The 9664-nt window shown below is 61.5% G+C and overlaps 1 protein-coding gene across 1 annotated transcript in view; it reads left to right on the top strand.

The window, feature by feature from the left end:
• The first annotated feature begins 269 nt into the window (after window positions 1-269).
• The window catches only part of LOC103913828 (receptor-type tyrosine-protein phosphatase V-like), a 45070-nt gene continuing 35675 nt past the window's right edge, over window positions 270-9664 (top strand). Inside the window, exon 1 of the mRNA XM_009320381.1 lies at window positions 270-384. Coding sequence (XP_009318656.1) covers window positions 270-384 — 115 coding nt within the window. The remainder of the gene's footprint in view (window positions 385-9664) is intronic.

Raw genomic sequence — 9664 nt, 5'->3', positions numbered from 1 at the left:
CTTCGGGGTCACTCCACTTTGGGGAGCTGGAGTCCAGCCAGGGGGACCCTGCAGAGCTCAGATGCAGCAGCCTGCAGGCACGTGCTGAGCAGGGGCCCTGCTGCCTGCTCCTGCCAGGGAGGAGATGCTGTGTGTTGGGCCGCATCCTGCAGCACTGGCTGGGTCTGGGCCCAAGGGTGCTGACAGGACCCCTCTGTGTCTGCCTATTTCTCCATTCCTGCAAGGGCCTGGTTTATGTTTCTGTCACGGTCAGCGTGTAAGGATCCAGGATGGACCCTGAGGAGGTCCAGATGGATCCTGTCTTCCACGAGGAGCCAGGACTGATTCAAGCAGTGACAGCCGCCCTGTGTGTCAGCGTCCTCTCTGCCTGCCTCTTCTCCATGGGTCAGACAGTCCCCAGGGGCTGACACTTACAGGCTGGCTTTCAGGGCAGACTCTCTGCCAACAGTCTCTTTTTAATAATGCTCAGCAAAGGAGGGAAGAGATGATGTTGATCAACTGGGAAAATATCTGTGTTTCCCTGGAGACCTGGTGGGATGGTCCCACCGCCCCAGCTCCTGGTACCGTCCAGGACAGAGGGGAGGTCAGTGACAGGCAGGGGAAGAAGCAGGAGAAGCTGGGCAGGGGGCTCTGGGCTGGGGCAGAGGAGCGGGAGGGGGGGCTGGGGGGGCGCAGAGGAGCGGCAACGGGTGCTGGGTGGGCAGCACCACCAGGTAGGGTGACCTTACCTGTGTGCACAGCCGCAGACAGTCTCTGGGGGAGAAAGGATGGACCCAAGGCTGGAATGACACCGAAATTGTACAGGGCTCTTCTCAGGACGCCAACACACAGCTGGAGTGCAGGGCTTGGCCTGGGAGGAGCAGGGGTGATGGAGATGGAGACACTCGCTCCACACTCCTGGGAAATATAGCAGCGGTGTGCCAGAGGGTATCCTGCCCTTGTCCCCTGCCTTCAGCAGCATCCTGCCTGAACTGCAGCACGGAGCCGTTCCTGCTCACGGCAGAGTCTGTCGGAGCAGCGCTGAGCCCAGGAGCTCCCGTGCTCCCCGCACAGGGCTGAGCGTGTCGAGCAGGTGGCCATGCATGTGATGAGTTTGTCAGGCTATGGAGAGCTGTCCATAAGAAATACCAGCCAGGCTGCGTAAACAAGCGGTGTCCAGCCTGTTTTGACCTAGGTGAGACCACACGTTCATGGATACTTTCAGCCCAGAGGGGAAGAGAATAACACTGTATCCTGCTGCAGGTCTCCAGTAAAGGTCACAGCCGGTCCTAGAGCCAATCTTTTGTGACCTCTTTCTCTGCCAGATGTCAAGCAGGAGGAACTTGCCTCCCCGGTGAGGGTCTGCTCTGCGACCAGGCTCTGCGCGGATAAGTCCTCTGCCCCAGTGGTGCTGGAAGAGCTGCTTAGAAAACAGGAAACCACTGGACCAGGAAAATGCAGTGAAACATTCCCTTATTCTGCAATGTTTGTTGTTTTAGGCTCTCCCAGCCAAGCAGCTCAAGCCGAACGGCAGCCCGGCTGATCCCCCCGAGCCTTGTGGGGCAGTCCCTCCAGGCCCCTGCAGCCAGCCCAGCCCAGCTGCACCACCCACAGGAGAAGCAGGACAGCGTGGCTTCACAGCCCAGATGCCAAACTCGCTGCTAATGACAGCCCAGGGAGGGATGAGGAGGCTCAGAAAAGCTTGATGTGTCCCCGTTACCAGCCTGCCGCCTGCTCTCCCTCCCTCCCCTCCAGCAGCAGAGCACCTCTGCTTCCCGGTGCATGGATGGTAAACTGAGGCAGGGAGGGTGTGTCCCAGCTCAGAGGTGAAAATAGCTTCTGCCACTGCTTTGGGTAGGGACCAGCTCTCCAAGTCTGGCATCTGGGAAGGTCTCCAAGCCCCACAGACCCTCCATGCCCCCAAACCCTCAAGCCAGGATGTTCAACTCCATGGGCATGTCATCAGGGACCCCCAGACAGGCACGGCTGAGCTCCAGGTCACTCTGTAAGACCCAATGAATGGTGCCACCATCCCAAGTCAAGCAGCAGAGGCTGCGGCTGAAAGGACAGAAATCTGGAGCAGAACTCAAGAGGCAGCGGTGGAGGGGGCTGACCCTGCATCCCCCTGCGACCGCCTCACCCCTGCTCCAGAACTGCAGCACCCGCCTGGTGAGGCCAAGCTTGTGCCAGCAAAGCCTTTAGCAATCGCCAGCCATGAGACTCGTACCCGTGGCCAAGACGTGTCCCAGGAAGCAGCTTCCGCTGCAATGGGTGAATGCCACCTACAGCAGCGCCCCAGGGAGCAGCCAGGCTGCAGCTGTGCCAGCCCCAAACGTGCCTCAGCCTGGGGAGGGTGGTCTTGGGGGAGCCTGCAGCTGAGCTGGAGGGAGTAGAGCCAGGGTGGGGGTCCCCCAGCCGCTCCTGTGAAGCAGCAGAGCTGCCTTCTTTTGGGGGCTGGACACAGAAAGCAGCAGGCGCCACTGACAGCCAAAGAGACGGGCTTGTGTTGTGTTTGGCTCCGGGTGCTGCGGGAGATGCCAGGGAGAAGCCAAGGAGCTGCAGAAGCAGGCGCTGCCAAGGCTGCAGACGTGCTGCGGGGAGGGGAGCACCCCTTGGTGCCATGCCGCGGTGGCCCGGGACCGCCACGGTGCAAGGAGAACCACAGGCAGTCTCTCTGCTGAAGGACCAGCTCTGCCCTTGCACACCCCCATCCTGCACCCGTCCCCCTGCCCTGGGACACTCCAAAGTGTCACAGCTATGGGGACATGTGTGAAAAGCCCCGGCCGGCGCAGCCTGCCAGGGTCCAGTGCTTGCAGGGCAAGCCGGTCGGCAGCTCGGTACGGCGGCGGCGTTGGTGTTGCTGCAGGCAGCAGTCTGCTTGCAGGGGACGTGGGAGAGGGAAAGCAGCCAGGCAGCAAGATGGGACAATGCCCTGCCTTCTCCCTGAGCTGCCAGGCAGGCCTCCCGCCCCGGGGACATGGAGGATGGGCAGGCCTTGTGTTTACTACTCCAAAAAAGAGACCTTCCTCCTGAAAACAAAACCTTTTGTGTGCAAATGCAGCCATCTGGCAGGTTTGTTTTTATACAGGAAACTTTGAACCAGAGGGCCGTGGCTGGTTTCATTTTGAGGTGAGTTTTTCAGTTCATGGCAGTATTTGGAAACTGAGCCGCTTTCCAAATTTGGAGGCTGTGTTTTCACGCAGCTGCTGAGCATGGCAGAAGTGTCCAGGGCTTTCTCCTCTCCCTGCAGCGCAGGCAGGCTGGTTTGGACTGAGCCAGCATTGCCTTCCCTCTCCCTTTTCTCTGCAGAGAGCTTTGCCCAGTTGGGGGGAATGGGGGGGGGATCCACCGGCAGGGATGGGTGCCTGTGGTGGGAAGGCTGAGACCTGGAGTGGCAGCTGAAACACTTGGGACCCTTGTGGGACGGGAAAGGGTCAGATGCAGAAGTCCCCCTCCATGCCCTGCACAGCGGATGTGGGAACCCGCTGCTCCCACATGGGGCTAAGCCGGGCTAATCCTGCCAGCCGCTTGCGAGGACACCAGAAATGTGAACTCCAGGCCTTGTTTTTAGCTGAGACTGCAGGAGACGAGTCCTCACGCTTGCTGACATGGCCATTGCACCTCCTCCTGCCGCATCCATCAAGATGGGAGAGGGGATGCCTTGGACCTGCTCCCATGGTCCCGGCTTTCCTCCGAACCCACTGGCAAGACCCCTCTCCTTACCCCCAGGGACCAGCTGGCCACCCACTCACCAGGGTGAGGATAAGTGCCATCCTGGACAAGCTCTTGGGATGCTCTGCGCCTCCTGAGCCAACTCACCAGCTCCTCTCCACCTCCCCCTTGATGTGGGGCTGAGAAGGACCGGGATGTTCTCACTCCAGGATGGTGGCTGGTCTGATGGGGCTCAGGGCAGCAAAGCCTTTAGCAATCACAGTCCACAGACACCTTCAGGGCTGAAGCGTGAGTCTGGGCATCTGCACTGGTTCCATCATGGCCTCAGGGCCCTCCCTGCCTCCCTTTGCAACGGCAGCATGAAGGGATGCTCACCGTCTCCAAGGGTCCCATCACAGGGTGCCCCCAGCACCAGGGCTGGCTCCGCAGCGCGTGGTGCAAACCCAGGCAAGGTGCAGGGAGACGTGAGCCATGCCCAGCCTGCAGCATGGCACACATCTCCTGCCCTCCCCAGGGCACAGCAGACGTCTCCATCCAGCTGATCCCTCCTCCCTGGCATCCTGCAGCTGAGACGCTAGGCGAGCCCAGGCGGGCCTTCCCCCAGGACCAGCCCAGACTTGAGCGTCAGGGCCGTGCACAAGCAGGAGTAAACGGCAAGCAAGTGTGAGTGGGACGAGCCAACACCGCGCACGCCAGGCTCGCAGGGACGGGCTGTGGACCACACCAGGGATGCCCGCCGGAAGAGGTACTGCTCCCACTCCTTGCCCCCCTCTCTCTTTTCCCAGCCGTGCAGTTGAAGCCGGGATGCATGTGGTGGGGAAAGGAGTTCAGACCCTCCTGTGCTCTGGCCCAGCAGGAGCAAACCCCATTCCACAGCCCTGGGGTGGGCAGCTGGCCATGGGCAGCCTCTGTGCATGGATGTGCCAGAAGCAGAGCCTGGCAATATGTGGCTGTGCCTGCGCAGGGGGGATCTCATGCCCGGGCTCCCCAGCATGGTGATGCATGGGTGGGCACCAGGAGCTACTTCGTGGCTACTTCTTGGCTCCGTGAGTGTAGCGTCTGGGCACCTTTACTGTCAGCCTGTGCTGGCACTGCATCCCAGGGTGGGAGCAGAACCCCGTGGAGCTCTGCAGGCTGTTGGCGATGGAGTGGGGGGGTTTGGGGGGGGTCAACCATGTGCTGTCTTAGCACTGCTTGCAGTAGGTGTGGGACAGGCGCTCTCCAGGCTGCTATCAGCCCTCCCCACCTGGTGCCTCTTGCCCCGGTCAGGGGAAAGGGAGTCCTGAGCCTGCTCAGCCCCAGGGGCGGCACCCACACCCCGGGGGGCCAGAGCAGGTCTGCCCGGCTCTGCCGGCTTTGGGCGTGCTCTGAGTCACCCGCAGCCCTGCTCTTCCCAGGTCTGCAGGCGCCTGGTTCGCACCCGCAGGCATCCTGGGCTCTGCTGCCAGGTCTCATACGTCACTGGCAGCCAGCGGGGGGAGCGCAGAGCATCACCCAAACAGGGGAGTCACTCCCGCGCCTCCCAACCGTCCAGCAGCATGGCAGTGCGGCTGTGCCTGCCCTGGGCACAGCTCTGCCCTGCAAGGAGGGGTGACGTCCACCACCGCCTGCCTGCGCTCCCCTCTCTGCAAAATGGGAAGAGCTCCAAGGTTTGAAAGCGCAGGGCAGGAGGCAGGCAGCGGCGCTGGCAGGACTCCACGTGGAAATGATTAAACATTTGCAAAGGGTTGAAGGAAGAGCATCCCAGTGCTCTGGGGTTTAGGGTTGGAGAACAGTGGCGTGTGAACCTTGCAAAGAGAGAGGTCCCAGCAGCACCTGCATCCTCCGCAGGCTCTGCCCCAGGAACAGCCTGTTCCCCTTGTTCCTCCCTCACAGCCCCAGGCAGCGCTCAGCACTTCAGAGGTGGCAGAGGGGAGAAACTGTGGTCTGGGGCAGTTCACAGCGCTGGTGGGCACAAGGAGAGACAGGGACCGGAGACAGGGACCCCGGAGGGATGTTGCTGCTGGCGGGACCGGGGACCGGCGGCATGTTGATGCTGGCCCGAGGCAGGATGGGAGCCCCAGAGCTGCTCCCAGCCCAGTCCCAGTAGCACCAGTGCCCCATATCATGGGCCCCCTGGGCAACATGTTGTCGCAGGGTGCCAGGTTGGATGCAAGGGGTCCTGCCCAGGGAGGGTTGGCAGAGCTCCCATGGGGACAGCAGGGCTGCACATCCAGACAAGGGTACAGGCTCCCCCATGCAGAAACAGCATTGCTCATGGCATAGTGCCAGGCCCTCTCTGGGTGGCAGCATCCCTCAGGGAGTGGCAGCGTCCTTGCCCCACATGCTGTCCCCTGGCAGCGGTGCGCAGGGACCTTGCCGGGCTCTGCCTGTGCCCAGCCTCACGAGTATTGCCTGCTGGCTGTCACCACACACAGACCCTGTGACACTAGGGATGCTCAGGTGCCGCAGGCACGCACTCTGCTGCCCACCCTGCTCATCCTCACCCCAGCTGGTGCTTCCCAGGGAGGTTCCCTACTTCCCCCAAGTGTGGAGGGCCCTGCTCAGCTCTGGGACGTGCCTGAGCAGGGACAAGCCCTGTGCCACCAGCTCCATGCCCAGGGCACCTGGAGTAAAGGCCAGTGCACGGAGTACAAAGGCAAACTGGGGGTGGACTCTGCTCTGGTCTGAGGTTGGCACTGCCCAGGAGGACTGCCTGGAGCCTTTGCCAGACAGGGCCTTTGCCACTGCACTGTGGCTACTGTCCCTCAGCATAAGCAAGACCTGACACCACAATGATGGACATGCTGTCAGAGGTTCCCTTTCCCGTGCTCCAGACTGGATGATCCCACTGGGACCCCGGGCAAAGACAATGTCCCAGACTGAGGCTCTCGTCCTTGCAGGAAGCGGTGGCTTGGCTGCACAGACCCCGCGGTGCCACCCCAGCTCTGGCCTGCATAGCTTTCGAGCGTTCACGGTTGGCGGGGCCTCCCCCATCCCCCTGCTCCTTGCGGTAGCCCTTGCTGCTTCAAGGAAAATGTGATGACTCGGCAGCCCCTGAGTTTCCAGGCCGGGTTCCAGCTGCTGGGTGGAGAAACCTTCTGCAGTTGTTTTTGGGTCTAGCACAGCCAAAGGCGTCACTGTCGGGGGGACCGGAGGGGAGATCTGGCATCCCCAGCTGAAGGCAGGCTCTCTCTCTGTCCTTGCCTGTGGTGGCACGGTGTCATCAGGGTGGCCGCAGGGAGGGCAGTGTCGGCACCTAATGAGCAGCTTCTTCTGTTCAGTATGGGAGGCTGCTGAGCCCTGCGGCGCCAGGGACGGGGCCTGGGTTTGACTCCCACCAGCGCTTTGGGCTGTTTCCACCGCAGGCACAGCCCAAAGTCCCTGAGCTCAGGGAGCACAACCGCCGGGTCCCAAGGGTTAAATTAGTGGGGCTGGTATGGAGGTGTCCCCATGGCCAGTGGGGTACCAGTTCTGCCTGCCCTGTGACGAGCCACCAGCAGCATGTGGAGGCCGGGAAAGCTGCTGGGACACCTCTGGGACTGTGCCCAGAGGTCAGTCCCAGCCCAGCAGGCAGCAAGGCATGGTGCTGAGGCATCCCCGCAGCGTCCCCTCTTGCCAGCCGGGGGGGGTCACCTCTCCTGGTTGGGGAGGTGTGGGGCAGAGGCACAGCATGGCAGTGGGCTCCAGGGGGATGAGACACCATGCTCCCAGGAGTCCCTGCTCTGCTCCCCAGCCCAGAGGCCAGGGCAGGCAGGACAGACCCTTTGGTCCTTGGGTAAGCCAATGCCTGGAGAAACTACCCTGGTGGTGGAGTTGTACCCCCACGCAGGGCCGTGGCAGCAGAAGTTGATTTCCAACAAGCTCCTGAGTTGCCACATCCCACTTACCTCCCTTGCAACTCCATCCCACTGAGCTGGGCTGGCTGCAGGTGGAGATGACCAGCTTTGCAGGGAGGCTGGTGGCAGGAGCGTCGGGGCTGTGGGCAGGCAGGTGTAGCGAGTGCACGTGGGCTCAGTTTGCTCCCCAGCTGGTCAGGGCAGACTCAGCCCAGCTGGAGTTTCCCAGAACTCCAGAGAGTGGGTTTGTCCTCTTGCTGGCCTGGAGCTGCACTTTGGTGTGCTTTGAAGCTAGAGGAGCCCCACCTTGACTCTGTAGCCTGTCTGTGCCACTGCAGGGAACACTGCCTCCTGTCACCTGTCTTAGACACTGGGGGATGCAAAATCTCTTCCCAGGGTTTTCCTTGATAATCAAAGGTCTTCTGCCCCATCCCCCTGGATCACAATTCCTGGGCCACCAAGGCCCTCCATCCTAACCTCCAACCCCTGCTTCATCAGCCAGGGGCTCCTCCAATTCAGCTCTGCCATCACCTGCCACCCTTCGGGGACATCACACATTCCTATATGCCCCCAGCCTCCCCTGCCTGCTCTGCCTCTGTCCCAGACATCCTGACCCTCTAGGCTGCTCATGGCAGCGCAGCCCCATGCTCCCCATCCAACGCAGGGTCACGTCTCCTTGCATCGCTGTGGCAGGGCATTTGTTGCCTGAAAGCCTGCACCACACCACGGACCCGCATCGGGACATCCACAAAAGCCTCCTTGCAAATGCATTTGGGGACCAGCCAGCTGTAACCTCCCGGATCCCGCCCCGGGCCCCCGGGTAAACCTGGCAAGCCCTTGCTGCAGTGGGGAGCTCCAGCCTCCTCCCAGCTGGCTGCAGCCGCCCAGCTCTGGAAAGGGGCCTTTTAAAACAGTCCCCAGCCCACTGGAGACAGCAGCAGCCAGCCCCAAACCTCCCTCTGCCTCGGCTCGTGGAGGGGGACTCTGTCCCCATCCATCTGAGTGGCTAGAGGACGTCACCTCCAGTATGCATGAGCACCCGCCCTGTGCTCAGCTTCTGGGGGGGATGGCCAGCCCCTGGTCATGCCGATGTCCAGCAGCAGGGATGGGTGTCCCCAGCTGTCTGCAGCACTGGTTGATGGGTCATCCGCATCACCCCAGGTGCTGGTGGACCTCAGTCCCAAATGTTTATCAGGGGATGCCTAACAGCCAGAGCTTTTAGCCTGGGCCTCCACTTCAGAAGATGCACTGCTTGCATTTTTGACATTCAGCCCTCCCCGGAGCTGCCAGTATTAAGGATTGAAAAGCTTGCCTGCACTGGAACCAAGGCATTGCCTTCTGCTCCCACCCCTATCTTGTCCAGGGTGCAGAGGGAGGGCAGGTTTGGGGACAGAGTGACTCGAAGAGCCTCCATTTGTTGAGATGTGCCTCTCTGCTCAGGGGACATCTGAGTCATTAACAGAGGAGACGAAGGTGACAAATAAGCCCTCACTGCTGGGCTGAGCAGCAGGGCCAGGGCTCCTTTACCCTCAGCCCGCTCCGGGCAGGGGACTGGACCTCTGCAGAGACGTGACTGTGAGCACGGACCAGGACTCCTGGCACCTGCCCATTTGGCCAGGATCTGGGGAATTAACTGTCCCCCATGCAAAGGGAAGGGGACTTATGTGCTCTGTCCCCTTTCCCAGCTGGCCCCATCAGCCCAGGGGCTGTCAGGACGTTTGGCAGATGGACCTGGGGTTGGAGATGGGTCCTAGACCGGGGGTCCTTGTGTCCCCCTCTCTTCTGAAATATGTGCAAGGGCTGGGGCTTTCCCAGGCACTGGGGCTGATCTGTCTTTCACAGGCCCCACCTGACAAACCTCTGAGCTTTTGGGGAGAGGGAATCTGCTGTTCTGGGGCCAGCTGGGGGATGAGTCCCACCCTGACAGCTTGGCGGCTCACAGCAATAAGCAGAGCTTGAATAGTCCCCACTGGTGGCCATGCTGGCTACTGGGACAGGCTCCCACGGCCACACAGGCTGCGCTGGCTTCCAGGATAGATGCATCACTGAACCTCTTCCAGCACTGTCCCAGATCTCCAGCGCTGATGTGAAGCCAATGGCATCTCCGCCCTGAATCAGAGCTGGCATCCTGCCACGCATTGCACAGACACAGCACAGCACCACACAACGCACGGCCCTGCACACGGCTGGGGGGG

This window comes from Pygoscelis adeliae, unplaced genomic scaffold (assembly GCF_000699105.1).
Source record: "Pygoscelis adeliae isolate BGI_AS28 unplaced genomic scaffold, ASM69910v1 Scaffold343, whole genome shotgun sequence".
In the NCBI taxonomy this organism is placed as follows: domain Eukaryota; kingdom Metazoa; phylum Chordata; class Aves; order Sphenisciformes; family Spheniscidae; genus Pygoscelis; species Pygoscelis adeliae.
Note: the sequence above shows the minus strand (reverse complement) of the source record. Positions and strands in the feature narration are given on the sequence as shown.